This window comes from Augochlora pura, chromosome 3 (assembly GCF_028453695.1).
Source record: "Augochlora pura isolate Apur16 chromosome 3, APUR_v2.2.1, whole genome shotgun sequence".
NCBI lineage: Eukaryota > Metazoa > Arthropoda > Insecta > Hymenoptera > Halictidae > Augochlora > Augochlora pura.
The window spans coordinates 21,867,664-21,885,913 of NC_135774.1; the positions used below are offsets into that span (position 1 = coordinate 21,867,664).

Consider the following 18,250-nt stretch of genomic DNA (forward strand, 5'->3'; position numbering starts at 1 on the left):
ATTAACAAATTTTTATTTCGGCTTGTTGATGGAGTTAATGTATTATTAATGACATGACACGTTTAAAAATCTGCACTTTCCAAAATCAGAAAGAAAAACGCCCAAACAGGAACTCGAATTCTGGACCCTTAGATTAAAAGTCTAATGCTTTACTTTTTTTTAACAAAGTTTACTTTGGTCCTTGTAAATACATGTCAGTTGTGACTTGTATACAAAATAAACATAGAAAAGACCTTATAACTAAAACTCAAGTTATAACGCAACAGGAGCGGTACAGTCTTATAGTATATTGTTTTGCATGGGGGCGGTGCTAAGGTACATGTAATTATGGTTAATATTGAGGTTTTGGTTTTTACATTGGTGAGAAAAAAAGAGTAGCTAATACGGATAAAAAAAACCTGAGTATATTAACTCAAGATCAATAATAATATAAAATTAATAATGTATAGGAAGTGAACATACAAGCTTGACACTTAAGACTAGCTGATAAATTAAATAACAGAGTGCGCGAGGTAGTGGCGTTTAAAATTATTGATTTAACCTATGTTTAAGTTTTAATATGGCTGGGGAATTTGGTGAAATACCCTAGTATTTCTTGATATTGAGCTTGTGTTGGTTTTTTTTTGTTTCTTTTGAGTAGAGCTAATGAACCCGAGACGGAGAAACTGATGCGATCTGTTTGTTCAGGGGTCAGGCTGATTCGTTTGTCAGCTTTGTTTCTATGTCAATACTAAATAATGGGAATGTTATTCTTGTGTTGTATTGTTGAGGTTTCAATTTGAGAATTAGTTATGACGGCAACGCTTTTTTTTAAATTTGAAAGATAAGGTCATTTAGCCAGACCGAATCGAATTCCTTTTCAAGGTCAAGAAGTGTTGCTCCAATTAGTTTCTTGACATGAATTTAATTATGTAGGGTGTTGGAGAGGCAATGGATGGCGTGGATGGTTGAATGCTGATGTTTAAATTGGCTGTACGGGATGATATTATATTAATTGTAGTGTGCTAATATGCTGTTGTTGATTATGATTTCGTAGACTTTACTGATGGTTGGGGTTAAATTGATGATTAGGTAACTTGCTGAGTCATCACGGTTTTTCACTTTCTTAAGGATAGGGTAAACTTTGATGTTTTTCAAGTGGTTGGGAAGTAATAAGAGTTAATTGCAGTCTAATGCTTTTTTGACTGAGCTATTCAGGCATCCGAATTTTGCATGGATAAAATATTTAATTTCTATTGTTATATTGTAATATCAAATTGAAAATATCATCAGGTCAAGATAATTACTTTCTTCTAGAAAGGAGTTATTTGTATATTTATTTTCTAATAGTAGAACTAACGAAATTTTGTCTTATAACAGTATTTATACTATATGTATAGTATCAGAGAGGTATGCAGAAATTCAGGACAATGAGAATGACATTGAATTATAACTTTTCAATCTATTCTTTATATGTATTATTGTATCATTTATAACATGTATATTTGTATGTTGTTGTATAATCTTTAATATCTCGTCATTTCATACGCATAACATAATAGTTACCAGAAGATTCTATGTTATCAATCAATTAGTAATAGTCGCTATAAAAAATATACTACATTCATATAAAAATAAACATAGAAAATCGTGTAACATATCATAACGTTTTTTTTTTTTTAAATAATATCTTTAGATTAGGTACTTTCATAGTTGCACTTCTATTGGAATAAAGATAAAAGTATTTTTGTATTTTTACATTAACAAGTTTTTAAATGCTCATATCATAAATCATAAAGGCTTCAAACAGAATACCAAATACAAGTCGTTTGTATTAGGTACATGTATTGTCACAGATGTATTTATAAATTCTTGTTCCCATATGTATTTTCGTCCTTCCTTTTACACTGAAATCAATTCTGTTTTGTTATCTTCAGTAATTAATTGGAGAAGGCTGCCATTAGTAGGGCGGTCTTGTCCTTGTGACCATTTCCAAAAAAGACTACCAAATAAAACAACAATATTAATAGGTAATAAATGCAGGCAGAAGAGAATTATGTATTACATACTCTGCCACAAATTCTAAAGGAGTCCAAGTAGAGGTATCAGCATTGGACATCCACTTTCTATTCATGGGTGTATCCAAAGTAACAGGTAAAATAGCAGCAACCAGAGAATCCTTTGGCATACCACTTCCTTTAGATGCCAAAGACTTGGTCAACTGATGAACAGCCCCTTTGGCCAGTCCATAGCCAATCATTCCTAATTATATGCAATGGTATAATATTTATTGTAGCATAAAATAATCATTTTCAAATAATTTTAGACGTTTATTTACCTGGTGTCCCCTCCACTGCAGCTTTGGCACCAGTCAGTGAAAGGAAACCTCCTTCCTTTAAATGATGAGCAGCAATACTACTAGCAATGACTGAGCTCCATACACTCTGCTTCCACATAAGGTCACAATTTTTTACATAATCTTTATGGCTAGCATTTCCACCAGCCCATCCACCAGCTACACAAACTACACCATCTACTTTATTTCCCTCTAAGATATTTGCAATTTGCTGGAGAATATCAGTTTCCTAAAAATTTGCATAAACGTATATATATTTGATTGTAGATTTATGTCTTTATATATAAATGTATGCAATTACCTGTTCCTGCCAGGAATTCTCAGGTTTCACAATTATGTTTGCATCAGCATGGTCATTTTGTTTCATATCAATGGATCCAACCCACTGCAATTATGAAAATAACTTGTGACAATACTGTTTATAGCTTCCTTACAACATAGAAAATATTGCTCTCAACAATGAAAAGTCTCTGCATAATGACTGCATAATTACAAGGTCTTATGATAAAATGTGAAAGGATGTAGTTCACCAGATCTGACCTTGATGAAATTTTCCTACATAGTTAAAAATTAAACAACAATTACAGCGAATCGTAATATTTATATTAAGAAAATAATTAGTAAGAATATTACATTATAATTTAAAAAAACTTTAAGAACCGGATGAATTTAAAAAAAAAATATCGGACGTAATTTTTAAGAAACACGAGATAAACTTAAAAAAAAAAGATAACAAAAAAACTCTGTACAGTTAAAAAAAATTGTACACATCATTCGAGATAAATCTTGCGCAATGAAATTTCTTTGCTTATAAGCATATATCTGAAAACAACGACTATTCGTTATTAACGAATTAATTATTTATAATGATTTATGATATTTATGTTTTAGAATCATTTTCATATGAATGAAGTTGGAAGACAGTATTTATAAAGTTAATATTCTTTGAAATTACACAAAAAAGCCGGAACTTTCATTACCAAGAAAGCCGACTCAATTATAATGTAACAGATGTTTCGTCTTTTTAATTTTAATAAAGCATTTCGTATAGATTCTTAGCTTACCCAATTATTCGATTTAAATGTTGAAACACAAACAGAGCCTAAGGCTCCTTTACCGCCGTATACAAGGACGCGTCCTAGTGTTTTCGCCATTAGTTCAATAAATCAGAAACAACTTCGCGAGATAGGTTTCGGGTATTTGCGCGATTTTATACGGAAGAGTACGAAGTCGTACGAGAAACTCTCGGAAAAGTTCGTGAAAGGAGTGCCAGATTGCCAAATCTCGACATTAACTATGACTATAGATCGTCAATCGAATGTTTCATATCGTATCACTAGAAAAATCTTCGAACTTGTTGCAATACATACAATACTTGAAACATATTTAAAAGTAGATGCTTATGAACATAAACACTTAAATTTGTATTAAATAATATTATTCTGTGACGAACGCAGCACAACTTTAATTTTCGTTAGTAATTATTGTTTGTTAGTCTTTGAAAGGGAACGCTAGGGCATTTGAATTTTACGAAGGATACACCGTTTAGTATCTCCGGTTAAAATTAACAAGAAAAATATTTTTTATGGATTGTTTTTTCACGTAGGAAGTATGATCTTTATAGTATTATAATTTGTCAATAAGTATTGTTGTGAATGAACGACTATGACCAAAAATATCATAATTTCTCACGTGTGTGCATTTTTGTAAAATTAGTAAAAGAGACATTTTCTATGGTTTTATATTAATAAATTGAAAATAGTGACAATTTTGCATAACACCAATGTAAACAAACGATTATATCTAATAACATTTGAATTTACTGCACGTCACTGTTTTTTGTGAATCAGCGAAGAAAATGCTTTTCACGATTTATTTATCGCTGTTTACAAAGTATAATTATTGCATTGATATATATATATTCGAAATAATCGGAAATTTCAAAAATACTGTTCTAAAGAAAGTGTTTGTACGAAATAACATTTGAATTTTCCGCGCAGATTTGTTCTGAAGAGTGGCAACGTCGCAACGACAGAGACCCTGCCCGCAACGTTCTCCGGGAGCGTAGGTCTAGCGTGACGTCACGGTAGCCTAGTTGGGTTAGGTTTACGCTGGAAATTCTAACGAGAAATTTTTTGTTCGACGATTCATGTTTTTCCCATCGTGTCCGCTGCGCTGAGCAAAACGTGTGAAGAGTGAACGCAGTGGCGAGCAGGCAATCGTATCTCGTGAACCGTTCGATCGCGAGACCTCGCGCTATCGGCGTATATGAGATTTTAAACGGAAAATGAATCGACATGAAGGTACGTACGTGTGCGCTGTTCCCTGGCCAGGCAAGTCAGCCTCGAATTCCCCCGTTCGCTAATTTCTTTCTTATTGATGGTAAATTCATCTAATCAACGGCGATTCGAATTCATGCATGGACAATTCGTGCGGAATCGTTGTCGAGGTTACGAGATCTGCGACACATGAGATTTTTTGCAAGACATTTCTCTCATGAGCCCTGTATCAAAGGGTCTAATGTCAGAGGCCAGATGGCAGCACTTATTAAAAAATTACTCCAATTTCTGTAGATTTGTAATGTTCTTCTTTGATGATTTCGGTCAATTTTTTTGCAATGTCATTCCTTCCCGATGCTTTGTCCTTGCAGGCAAAAAAACTCCGTGAAAAAATTCATTTTGGCCGGCTGTCAGAACGCTCTACCAGCTGACTACTTTGGAATTAGTTTTCTTCTTCAATCCCCTTCCCTTCCTCATAATGTTAGACTTGTAAAACATATTGGAACATGTTCCTGTTGTTTCTCATTTTTCAGCTTGCCTTTTGATTTGCTTTTCCTTAATTTGGAATTTCAATTCTTTGAAGAATGGAACATTGTTTATTTACCTAAAAGATAATAATTTTGGTATTAAACAGTACTGTACACTTTCTTTTTTTAAGTTGAAATGGTACAATCCTGGAGTAAAACTTGGGCTACTTCTATGAACAAAGTTAATACACATTGTTTTTCCTATTAGACTATATCCTTGCATGTTACATAATTAAAATTACAAATATTGCATTCAATCATAAAAGCATTATCGATATCTCAATTATCGCATTCAGATTATAAGAAAACCTTTTGATCTGTTGTCTGCCTATAAATTATAAATTATTTGCATAGGCTACATTTATATTTATATTATTCTGCTAGGTCTAGTTTACATTTTTTGTAATGGAACATGTGAATAACCAAAATATACAAGCTATGAACTAATTCCATAAGTGATGTTATTTTATATAAGTACAAATAGTGCTTTCAATACAATGAACAATGGTTAATTGATATAGGTATAATTAATTGTGAGAAATTATACATTCGTTATGTATAATTAATTGAATATAATATTATATCATTTGCTTCCAACGTTCTTTAATATTTACAAGTGATCAACCACTAACATTCTTTAAAAGTCCATGTACCACTATAAAAATGTAGATCAATTTTAGTTTTAAGAATTGTATGTACTTGCATTCAAATTTAAAAGTAGACTGAAGCAAGTTACTTTTTATAGATTTGGTCCAAGGTTGCTGCACACATACCTGTGCATACGATATATATAAATATCTTTCACAGGAACAACAGTATTTATGTTTGTTCTGTTACGAGACTCATGGAAATTATGATTCTATTTTCACCTTTGTTAAAAATTCATATTTATTTCAGGGGTAAGCTGTGACTCTTGCTTAAAGGGTCATTTTCGGGGACGCAGGTATAAGTGCCTAGTGTGCTTCGACTATGACTTATGTGCTAGCTGTTACGAAGGAGGTGCCAGCAGTACACGTCATCTCACTGATCATCCAATGCAATGTATACTTACTAGATCTGATTTCGGTAAGAAAATTTATAAATTCCTTGTTCTCATTTATTATGGTAGTGTAGTAATTAATATTCTTATCTGTCATTTGTTAGAATTATATTATGGTGGTGAGGGAGTGAGTATAGAGCAGCCACAATCCTTAACTTGTCCCTATTGTACAAGAATGGGTTTCACAGAGGCTACCTTGCAAGAACATGTTACTGCTGATCACCCAGACACCTCTTTTGAAGTGGTATGTAACAAAGGTCTTAATTTATGAGAAACTCAAATACGTGAGAATTAAACCAAATAAAAGATTTGGCATATGCAATTAACACTGTGCAAGTACATTTTGCAATAGAAAATAATGTCTGAGTATGCAAATCTGTTCTAGGTATGTCCTTTATGCGCATCCACTCCAGGAGGAGATCCTAATAGCGTGACTGATGATTTCGCGGCACATTTAAGTTTGGAGCATCGTAGTGGACCAAGGGACCTGATCTCTTTTCTAGATGAACCATCTTCAGCTAGACCCAGCGGTAGACGGGTACAGCTACATCAATCTAGAGTTTTGGGTGGGCCACGACCTCGCAGGTATGTATATCGCCGAACGTGTGTAGCAAACATTGCAGTATAATCTGAAAAAGATTGCGATATGTTTCAACCAAAATGTAACAATTTGGGAGTTAATCATTCGATAACAGGGACAATATAAAGAAATTCTAACATGTAGGTTGAGTAACTTGAATGCATTTGTGCATTGTGTGTCTACTTCGAATGCATGTAGTTGGTCTATTGTTTTTTGTTTGTATTTTAATGATTTAACATATCAACTCATTAGGTACTCATTATTAAACCCTCGCACACATTGCCGCTGAATATTAAAGGTCACGAAATAAGACTTAAGGAACAGTCCCTCATTGTCATCTCATCTTAGATAATGTTCATTAGTGTGTCATTGGACTTGCAGGTCCATGCATTTCAGTTCAACCGGGGTATTGAGTCCGAGTAGTCGAGATGGTATAGATCCGATTACTGAGTTACTCTCTCAATTATCCGGTGGTCGTAGGGGTCTAGGAACTGGTCAGAGTCCATCAACACCTTCGCAATTACAACACTTGCAAATGCAGCTACAAATGGAGCGCCAACAATTTAGAGTATGTATACAGTGATATTTGGAATCAGAGGTCTTACTCAACTAGGGTGTGCAGAATAAATAATAGAACATATTTCTAGACTACTAGACAACAATTGGAACGGTTACCTAGGAGGCAGCCACAGGCCATAGGTTCTGTAAGTGGTGCAGGAACTACCAGTGGAGGTCCTTCTACTACTTTGACCAGTGTGGTAGCAAATAGTGCGAGTAGTAATAATAATGCAACCAATGTGGCCAACCCGTCCGGCGTAATGTCTACCAATTCACAGAACTATATGTTTCTATTACCGAGGTATGTTAATCAAATCTTTCAATCAGCTAGTACATACCCTTACATAACGGTTTTCTCAAATAAGAAACCAGTACACGACATTTTTATCTATATATTCTGTCATAAGATACATGCATGTTAGTTCTTTGTTGGAAAGCATTAAACGTGCATATCACGGTCATTGTACTAGGTGCCAAAAGCTATATTTTAAGATATCCCGTCGAGAGTAAACGCTATACACAGCTATTTTTAACTACCACGAGGCAACAAACACATGTTTACTTGCTCGGTAGGATAGCACTGAAATGTTCGACTTATGTTCTTTTTACATTTACAGATGCATTACGAGTACTCTGTCTGACTTACATCTCCAGAACATTGAGCGCGAGAGTGCGAACAGGAGCTTGTTTACGCGCGAACTAATCGTCAGTACTCTGTCTCAAACATTACCGGAGTTAATACAGCAGCAGTCCGCAGCGCAAACGCCAGTGTCGAGCGCAACTACTGCCACAACCAGCCCAGAGACCCCGAACGCCAATGCTTCGACCGTTTCTACAAAAAAATTAAGTTTATCTCAGGAGGCGAAAAGGGATCAAGCGACGAGTAAAAACGTGACGCAAACGTCTACGCAACAATCGCATACTGTTCAGGCTGCTGCTGCTGATGGCGTGGGAACAGGTGTACAGACTCAAGGATTGCCGCCCCCAAACTCAAATAACCTCGCGACACAAAATCCACCTAGGGTTCAAACACTGATGCATAGTGTATTACCTCAGCCACTGGTAAGTCAGTACTTAAGCTGAATCTATTCTGTATAAACTGGAAACGTTAGAGAATTCAATTTAATTTGGGAAGATAAGCAACTTGTAGACACCTAAAATGTTACTGAACTAATAAACAGTCAGATTGCTAGTAAAATAATGTTTGAAATCTTTGTATGCAGGTACTGCAACAACCATTGCCGCCACCAGTTAGTAGAACTATCAGAGACCCGATAGCGACCCCGACACCAGCGTACCTTAGAGTCAGTCCAGTCAGTCCAGTCAGTTCAGTCGGTCCAGTCGGAGTAACAGGTTCTTCGCGTAGGAAGCCGGTTAGGGCTGTAGATGGCAGAAACCAGTCTACAGAACCTCCGCCCCCACACTAACCCCTCCTTAGCCCGTACCCACCCACCCTGACTCCTCACAGGACCCTCTAGCACTAGTCCTAGCACTGTTTAGAACACCTCATCATTATTGTTATTATTATAATATTATATATTAATAATTATTCGAATGCCCTCCTCCTCACCCTCCCTATCTTATCACTTTCCAAACAAAATGAAACTCTCTAATCTCGCCATCTTTTTTGTCGTTATTGTGACATGGAACAAGGGCAAGGGCTGATTCGCCGACACATGCAAATAATGTACATAACTCACTTCTTGCAGTCATACACAACTTCGCGTGCACGCTCCTCAGCGAGTCTTGCCACGTTCTTCCATATTGAAAAATTTCTGTTGTATTGTGTCACGACACACACGTTGATCTAGATCATTATAAGAGACTGGCAGAAAAGAAAGAGATAGGATCGCAGAGCACGGCGATGCGGACGAAGAATATTAAAAGTTTCATGGTTTACTCGTGACTGCGTATTATAGGCGACATTTTTTGGACAGAATCCGACGCTTGATCAAGGCGAAAGAATACTCAAAATGTACATCTTGCTCGTATCACACCGAGAGTTCCGTAGATACACAAAACTCAAGAAACTTAAAAAAAACGCACCGTGCCCGTCGTATGCACTATGCTTTTACAACTCCGGACCTGAAAGAGCTGGCGAAATCAATCTTTTAACTCCTACATTGATTATTGTGTATTTTATTCAATTATTAGCAGCTAACATATCCTGTATTCTCGTTTTGTTTGCTTTTAGGATACGAACCATGTATTTTATATAAAATTAGGGTTTTATTTGTCACCTGGGTTGGTCTATTTGTGATTCAACCTGTTAACCAGTTACCATATGAATAAGTAACAATTGGAATAATTAATCTTGCTAGAAACATCACAAACGTACTTTAATTTCTTTTCTTACTTTTAAAAATAGAGAACCTGTTCAAAGATGTAGGAAATTCTTTAAAGATTGTTCATATTAGATTGTAGATCTTAATTTGTGGAAATCTAAATGGAATAGTTGGGAATTTATTTAAAACCGAAACAAATGTATAGTATCCTGAGTTTGAAGATCACACAATTCTGATGACTTTGTTTTATCTTTTGTGGTTAACGGGTTGATAAATTTAGACTGTAGAACAGAACATATTAAGTCAGTGATCGACCATGAAAGAACTTTTAATGTCTCGCCGTTTCAGCAATATAAATTGTCCACACACACACTCTACAAAGACGTATACACAAAAATTACTAGATGCTTCGATAGCCTGCGGAAGTTTATGCAAATATAGATGCTTAGGGACTATTTTACAAAAATCGTTTTCTATAAGTTGGAAATCTCGATGAATTTTATTGTATTTTTAAATGTATTGTACTTTAAACGTGGATTATTCTATAAATGCATAAAATCCCGCGGTACAGTTATCGAATGGAAAGAGTAATCGAGACGGTCGCGATTAAATGTCAAATCAATTTCGATGCTTGCAGAATTAATTACTCCAATACTGTGTACTTGAACTTAGGTTGGCGGGCCATCCCTTGGCATGTTACAGCTGCGCTAGCGATCGCTGTTGGAAAATGGAGGGATTAGACTGAGCTTTAAATTATTTTTTGAACGGAAACCCAAACCGCACTTAATTAAAAAAGAACGAAATATATTTATTAGGTGCTCGTGTCTTTTTTTTTAAATGATTAATTACCGCACGGCATTTTATTATCTTTCGTTTCTTTCTTTTCGCCAAAAGTGGAAAATCTAATCGCTCCATTTTACGGTACGAAGCGAGATTAAACTATATATTTATACGTGTGTTTTGTTTCGTTTTTTTTTCTTTTTCGGTGTAAGAGGCTTCACCTGAATCATTGTTTGTTTTATTTTGTTCGGCAACTTAATTTGTCGACTCGCGTTTTAACGAGGAAGAAGGAAAAGATTATTTCGCACGCGACGGACAAAAATGTTAAAAAAAAATGTGCATTGAACACGTGCGTGTAACGTACGAGAAAGTGCATTACGCGTATTATGATCCAACGATTCTACTGAAAGTAGAATCGCAAATTGAACCAGCTTGCGTATAAAACAAGTAATTAGTTATGTTTCGATTATCTCCACCCTCTTTCTCCTTTCATAACAGCCCCTGCTACCTTCTTGAGCCACACCCCCGACCCCCGCTCTTTCTTTTTAATTTCTCCACTATAGATTTCCTCGTTAATCCATTTGTGTACATTTCGTTTTGTAATTAATTTTTCTTTGTATTAATTTCTCATCTTATGTTGCTTTAACTTTTTTCTTTTGTGGGTGTATCTGCCAGACGTGGATGATGAAAACAACAAAGTAAAATTATACATATATATATATATATATATAAATATATATATACACACTTATACATATACATATAAACTGATAAAAAATTATATAAAGTATGTAGCGTGTGACTTTTCATTATTATGATTATTTTTTAATTGTCTTTACATGCTCTCGCGTGTTCCGGCTTTTTTGAACGTACAAATTCGGAATCGAATTTATAATTATATTAACGTTACGAATAACCAAAGGTGTTAAAAGACGAGACGTTCCGTTTCTCTCTCTCTCTCACTCTTTCTATATATATATATATCTCTCTCATCCTCCTGGATCTTTCGTTGAACTTCTGTCTGATTCCTTATTAATCGTATTCCCGTGTACTTTGCGATTCATTAATTAACAATTAACACTATGAGAAAGGAAGAAAAGAAAACTTGAAAAAAGCCATTAAACACAAAAGGAACAAAAAAAGATAATATACTAACTGCCTTAACAAGAATTGCCTGAAAATTTCACAGGGAACCTTTCGGAGAAGTGTCGATCTTGTAATTAAAAATTCTTACAATTTGTTAACCGGATGGTTTTAGGACGCGTAAACAATTACATAAGGTGAACAATTTTTTTTTATCCTGCAGTATAAATACATAAACGCGGATATAATCGTTGCTGCTAGAAAGATATTAAAATGACGAAAGACTTCGCAACCTGAAGAAATGGCATCGATTACGGAGAATGCATTAGCTCGACAGAGAGGAAAAAAAACATTTTGTCACGCGGATCAGAACAAAGCAAGACTCTGCGCGAGCATGCAACACGAAAATTCAATTTCCATTAATCGACAAGAAAACGAAAGCGACGAAAACATCGACAGTGGCTACGACTTTTCCTATGTATCGAATTCATCTTTCTGCATATAAAGTCGACGATTAGCACGTGCTGCGCCTTTTGATTCTTTCTTTCACGATTCCAAAGCGCCGCTGTTCTGTCCGCAGTAAAGTAGCGTCGTTTCCCTTGTTTCTACGTCACTTCCGGAATTTCGAAACCCTCAAGCAACAATCTGATTGATCGTAATTAGTGTTACATTGCGGTTGTCCCAGAAAGTTGTAATTATCGCTGAAAACGACATGTCTAAATTAGCTAATATTTCATTATTTCGTTTATAATCAATATCGAAAATCCGCAACATATTAGGCAGTGAAAAAAGTTCACGTGGTCAGTAGGAACTTGATTGAAATCTAAGTTGCTGTTTAATTCTGTAACTATCAGAAGCCTGTCAATAGATTTTTCAATGATTTTCAATATTAAAAAAAAAATTAAAAATAGCTGTTGTCGTTGAACAAATTATTCAACTTCAATCAAGTGAGTTGTGCGAAAGAAGCTGAATCAGTGCGGTAGACAAATTTTATAAAAATTGATTAGACGAGCTTTTTTCATTGCCCAATAATTTCAGCTACTTTCCAATCGTACGCTGATCCATCGTTACCAACTTTTCATTCACTTCTTTGATAAATTGAAACCCTGGCGTAACCGTAAAGAGAGTACGGCCTTTATATAAAGTTGTCGTAACTTTCTCTTCCTTTCCCTATTTTTTCGTTTCGAAATGTTTACGCTCATTTCAAGATGCAGCAGCAGTGGTGGATTATGCATTCGAGAAGCCTAATGCAGAATAAAAATTGGTAATCCTCATTTAAAATCGCGGAAATATTATTAATAACTAATGTATAATTTGTATGAATGTACGGTACAAATAATCCGCCACTGGGCAATGGAACGGGGAACATCACGCAATTTTTGACTATTGTAACGAAAGGTTTCCAAAAAAAAGAAACTAGTAAAACTATGTTCTTTTATTTGCGACAAACGTTCCTGACGGAAACAAAAGCAAACTTGGCAATGAATTCGCATGAACATGCCGCCAAGAAGTTATCAAAAAAAATCGGAAGGATTATAAAGAGCGCTTTCTCCTCTCCATCTCTTTTTTTATTCGATGAAAAAATTTCCCGTTCAGCGGAATCAACGGTTTCGACTTCGATTTCAAACTATATTTTACTTACTACACAAATCCATTTATATGTATACGCAGGCGTACGTTCCGGACAAACGCGTGAGCGTGCACGTGTGTATACCGTAAGCGGACAGCAGACTGACAAACCTTTGATCTACATGTTTTTATCTGCTGTTCGTCGAATAAAGAAAGAGTGCCACTTGTAGAGATTCAAATAACAGTCTCATTTCGAACGATTGTAGAAATTCTTGTGGTAAATGGAAACTTTTCCTACCTCTTACGATCAATGATCGATGACCAGTAGACTGCGAAACGTTCCATTAAAGTTCGAATAATTTCACTTTGTTCCTAATTCAGTGATCTAAAAGAAAAAAAATAGTATTTGATTTGCATTTAATGACAGTAAAACAACAGTTACGGCAGTCTAGTGGTCATTCGCATGTATGCACACGTATTGAGGCCAAAAATACAAAAAAAAAAGAATAAAATAAAAAAGGCAGAAAAGAAAATCGCAAGATCGAGAAAGTAATTTGAGGAGAGGAAAGGAATTTTCGAAATGCGATCGAATACAATGATTTCTCATATATTACGCTCTTATTGCGATACAATTTTCTTATCGTTAAAATCGATTTATTAGTATTAAATAATAAATTAGGGCTTGTAGATAGATAGAGGCCCAAGATGGCGGAAGTTTGTATAATTATACATCGGTACGATCATGTTGAGCGAAAGAGATGTCACTGACATTTGAACGACGCTTTGTCACTTAGTTAGCCTGCTAACCGGAGAGGGCAAGTTAACTCATCATTGGTGTTCAACCGTGCAGCGCTATAAATTTTAGATTATTCCTTTCCATCTACTTACGTAATGGTTCTTGAATTTATAGAAATCGGCCGGTTGTCAGGTTAATGGCGCGCTATTCTACTCACACTCGAATTACTCTACTTCATCGCTGTAAGAAATTGTCTGATAATAGGAAAAAGAGTTGCTAACAAGTGACCAACAAAAAATGGAAAAAAAGAAAAAAATCATATTGTAAACGTGAGAAAGGAAACCTTTTCTTTCTATTAAGCATATTTATTATACTATATTTTCCCACAGTATTTTTGTACTGTGATATTAATATGCATACGCGTATATGCATGACAACTGTCACTGTTACCTTCCTCACGTCAGAGATTTCTTTAGTTTCAGAAAATTTCATGGTATATGTTCGATAGACACGCGAACGCGAGCAACGTAAAAAATCTCTAAGCATATAATAAGTAAATCGACGAAAACAGGAAAGAAAATATTCAAAAGAGCACCAGTTTAATTTGACTAACGTTGTCGCGACTGTGAGAAAACTCGTTGATCGAATCGTGTCATATCTCACTGATACTCGGTGGTTTACAATCGATAGCTAGGTAGACTTCCGGCGTACAATTTCTTTCGACGAATAATTAAAACGTGTTACCGACAATGTATTGTACGTTCTCTATAAAATCGATCAGTAATTAGCCCACGAAAGTCTGGCAAGTTTTACTTAACCAAAAAAAATTAAAAGGAAAATGAAACTAATTGAAAGGAAGGTGCGAGTAGTGTGCGGAGGGGAGCAGGATAAAAAAAATTTGTAACAACTAGCAAAGCGCATATAGATGAATGTATCAACGCTAGGTAAAGAAGAGTGGGTTAAAGAAATGTAAGTAGTGGCTTCTGTGGCCTTTCAACATCTAGACACAGGTTTTCTTTTTTCATTGTCGTTTCGATTAATCACGGGTGGTGTACGGGATAGGAGAGTAGAATCAAAAAGAAGGAGTCTACAAGACGGAATCTCTCTGCAAAGTCCTTTGTCGTTCGTCGGACAGGAAGACAATGAAAAATAGTATATGGACGCGTGTATGTGTGAGGAAGATAGAAACAGAAATTTTGTGTGCATGTCATATGCCTATAAATGTATGTCTGACAGAGAAGGTGGGAAACAGAAACACGTATTTCTTTTTCGTTTTATAAAACGTTTCTCGCTTGGAAAATTTTATAGCTTGGTAAAGTCTTCGAAGTAAGGTTAACAACGCGATTCTGCACATATAGGAACATTGACACTCGCAACATTGCGATTAGTATCGTCGTAAAACTTTTCTCGGCACGGCCGTATTAAACGTGATCGAGCGTTTGAATTTCAAGGGAAAATTAAAAGAAGAGAAAAATGGTATTTAAAAAAGGATACTTTATCAGCTTCGTACGTGTGCAAGCTTCAACGTGAAGTATTCGTTATGCGTCACGACCACACGGAACAGTTTTCGCGGGAACTTTTCATGGGGCTGATCGGTGATGCATGGGTTTGATTTTATTAGGAGAGTTCGGTGTCCATACGATCGATAAAATATCATATAGATTTTACACGACTATTATTCACCCACAAGATTACCTTAATTCGGCTTTGCGCGTCGATGACGGTCAAAGTTTGTCCTTCGTTGTACAAAGTGGGCTCCGGAACCCTTTTTGATCTTGATGAAGTCGCCGCTCAGGACAGTATGTGTCGTCAACATGGATTTTGCTAATGACTTTTTCCCCCAAGCCTGCTCGAAATACGTGTGTGAACAAATTCACTCAATGCGATGATGACGGTTTGCGAATTTTTACCTGATTTTTAAGAATTAACGGATAGCAGAACAATGTACGAGCCTGATGAACGAACGCAAACAGTGTGTGCGCGCGGATGTGTGCGTGTGTGTGTGTGTGCGAGAGAGAGAGGGAGTAATGCGTGTGACACGTTGAAACGGAAAGTGTTGAGACGAATATTACTATTAAAGTACTGATAGAGAATTAAAATGAAATCTTATACATAATAATTATTGAAATGTAAATTGTGTTTGGTTGTATTTTGTGTTATTCGCCTCTGATGCTGAATATAATGGAAATTCGATTGAATCTCATTGTTTCCTTACTTTAATGCGATGACACTTAGAATTATGTATTTCCATAAACCAAAATTCCGGTTAAAAATATTTGATCTTGATAGAATTATTTGAATTTGAATTTTAGTACTTCAACACGTGCTTCGAACGCGCTTCGTTATTGGCACAGTTCTCGCTGGTCACTGTTCGTCGTGTCGTCAGCAAAGAATGATTTTGAAAATACAGTAATGGGTCTGTACTACTGCACACCTTCAGGCCGCAGCTTGATCCGTTAGTAAGGATAGTCACAGAAATTTTCTTTCCTCTAATTGCTTGACGATACATTGTTGTGGTAAGATCCGCTGCGGATTGGATGCGTAATAAAAAGTGAGAACGTGCGCGCCAATTTAGGGAGTAAGAAAAGCGTGCTAACGTAGGTCCCATTACTACTATCTGAGAACATACTTAGAACAGTTCATTCATCAGTGAAGTAATGTGTACGCATGGTGTTTAGTAGAGTTTCATTTATACCACTCGGTTCTTTATCAAAATCTTGTAAGTCTATTTCGAGACATTTTTTAAGAATGGGACCCCTAGAAAATGCTAAGAAAATTGCGGCTTACAAAGCAGTTGACGAATACGTGAAAGTAAGTATTCTTTTTGACTTGCATTCTGATAGAGTGGGAGGTTATGCAGACGCCACCGGCGTTCTATTCTTTTTCCTATTACTGTTTTCTAGGATAACAGCGTTATCGGAATTGGTAGCGGTTCTACCGTGATACATGCCATTCATAGACTTGGTAACGTTATTTTGTACCTAAATAAATTATTTATGAATTTCAATTAAACTCTACTATGCTATGATCATTTATTTTTTACTTTATAATTACGAAACGTGATCTTTGATCCCATCACGAGATTCGGGAAATTTTCCTCTTACTTGGTATTACAATAGAAGTAACAAATTTTGTTGCTGTACAAAATTTAATTGCTTACGCAAACATGAAATAAAACAATTGTATTTTTCAGCTGAACGTGTTAAAGAAGAAAAACTTCATGTCATCTGTGTTCCAACCTCATTTCAAGCTCGTCAATTAATATTGAACAATTGCCTTACACTAGGTGATTTAGAAACTTATCCTAAAGTAATGAACAATTTTTATATTCTATTGTATACTGAATTATTTACATATTAATATACTGAATTATTTATATATTAATAGCTGGATTGTGCAATCGATGGGGCAGATGAAGTTGACTGCGATATGAATCTCATTAAAGGAGGAGGAGGATGCTTGCTCCAAGAAAAGATTGTTGCATCCTGTGCAAATCAACTTGTTATAGTAGCTGATTATACGTAGGTATAATTTTATTTATTGTTTACAAGCGTTTACTACTTTATAATTTATAGGAAAAATTCTCAGAAACTTGGAGAACAATATAAAAAAGGCATTCCCATTGAAGTGATTCCTATGGCATACATTGCCATTCAAAAAAGAATAGAAGAAAATTATGGAGGACATGTAAAAATGAGAATGGCTCTAGCAAAAGCTGTAAGAACTTCTTTTCTTCTACATTTATAATACAAATAATTGAAACTACTAAAATTATTTTACTTACACTGTGTATATTCTACGAATAGGGTCCTGTAATAACAGACAATGGTAATTTCATTTTGGATTGGCATTTTCCACACGATCTCAGGAACTGGGATGAAATCAATACAGGAATTTCGATGATACCTGGAGTTGTTGAAACAGGTCTCTTTATAAAAATGGCAAAAAAGATATTTTTTGGTATGCCTGATGGCAGTGTTAAGGAACAGTCTTAATGCGTTTTAGTAACGCAATCATGAATGCTGCGAATTTTGATGATATCTAATAGTTGATCAAAAGGTTACTGAACTCCTTTTTGAAGTGATAACTACATTCTCATGTTTATTAATCGTTCATTACTCATTTCTATTGTTCGCCTCTATTTTTATATATGTATATGTCACAATTTTGTGTCATTTCTTTTTACAAATGGATTTGTGAGGAGATGTTATACAGACTGAATGTACTCTGTAGTTGTGTTTTATCTATTTATTTGATTGCATTGATTCAAAAAAACACGAAACACTGGATGTACTTAACATATTCACTTAATATCGAGCGTTTCGTTTCAACCAAATATTATTGTAGGTATGTAGTAAAAGGTGCTCAAGTCAATATACACTCGATTTATGTAGAAATAAAATAAGTATAAAATGAAAAATGAAACTAAATGGACATTAAAGATCTAATTTTTATACGACAATGAAGAGTTTCTTCTCA

General features: G+C 35.2%; 3 protein-coding genes and 1 long non-coding RNA gene across 6 annotated transcripts; 2 read left to right on the forward strand and 2 right to left on the reverse strand.

The window, feature by feature from the left end:
• Positions 1-1,429: 1,429 nt before the first annotated feature.
• On the reverse strand, positions 1,430-4,746 carry Dhpr (dihydropteridine reductase). Of its 2 annotated transcripts, none has more exons than XM_078177507.1 (5): positions 4,647-4,746; positions 2,637-2,720; positions 2,318-2,564; positions 2,049-2,241; positions 1,430-1,981 (listed from the first exon to the last, which is right to left on the reverse strand). In XM_078177507.1, the coding sequence occupies exons 2-5, from the start codon at positions 2,700-2,702 to the stop codon at positions 1,882-1,884; spliced, it is 606 nt and encodes a 201-aa protein (XP_078033633.1). In that variant the 5' UTR covers positions 2,703-2,720; positions 4,647-4,746; the 3' UTR covers positions 1,430-1,881. The 2 variants fall into 2 exon arrangements, with proteins under 2 accessions (XP_078033633.1, XP_078033632.1); XM_078177506.1 differs by lacking the exon at positions 4,647-4,746 and adding an exon at positions 3,400-3,596.
• LOC144468194 (E3 ubiquitin-protein ligase KCMF1) lies at positions 4,412-9,557 on the forward strand. Its single transcript, XM_078177504.1, has 8 exons — positions 4,412-4,638; positions 6,039-6,206; positions 6,285-6,424; positions 6,566-6,765; positions 7,142-7,328; positions 7,408-7,619; positions 7,936-8,380; positions 8,542-9,557. Exons 1-8 carry the CDS (start codon positions 4,623-4,625, stop codon positions 8,743-8,745), a joined length of 1,572 nt encoding a protein of 523 aa, XP_078033630.1. The 5' UTR covers positions 4,412-4,622; the 3' UTR covers positions 8,746-9,557.
• A 4,064-nt stretch (positions 9,558-13,621) lies between these two features.
• Positions 13,622-15,673, reverse strand: LOC144468197 (uncharacterized). 2 transcript variants are annotated; one of them, XR_013493772.1, is made up of 3 exons: positions 15,467-15,673; positions 13,924-14,011; positions 13,622-13,834 (listed from the first exon to the last, which is right to left on the reverse strand). It is a non-coding gene; the product is annotated as an uncharacterized LOC144468197 (long non-coding RNA). The 2 variants fall into 2 exon arrangements; XR_013493771.1 differs by lacking the exon at positions 15,467-15,673 and having other exon boundaries at positions 13,924-14,093.
• Rpi (Ribose-5-phosphate isomerase) lies at positions 15,672-18,226 on the forward strand. The gene is made up of 6 exons (XM_078177505.1): positions 15,672-16,582; positions 16,675-16,735; positions 16,965-17,080; positions 17,159-17,292; positions 17,347-17,488; positions 17,578-18,226. The coding sequence occupies exons 1-6, from the start codon at positions 16,439-16,441 to the stop codon at positions 17,764-17,766; spliced, it is 786 nt and encodes a 261-aa protein (XP_078033631.1). The 5' UTR covers positions 15,672-16,438; the 3' UTR covers positions 17,767-18,226.
• Positions 18,227-18,250: the final 24 nt, after the last annotated feature.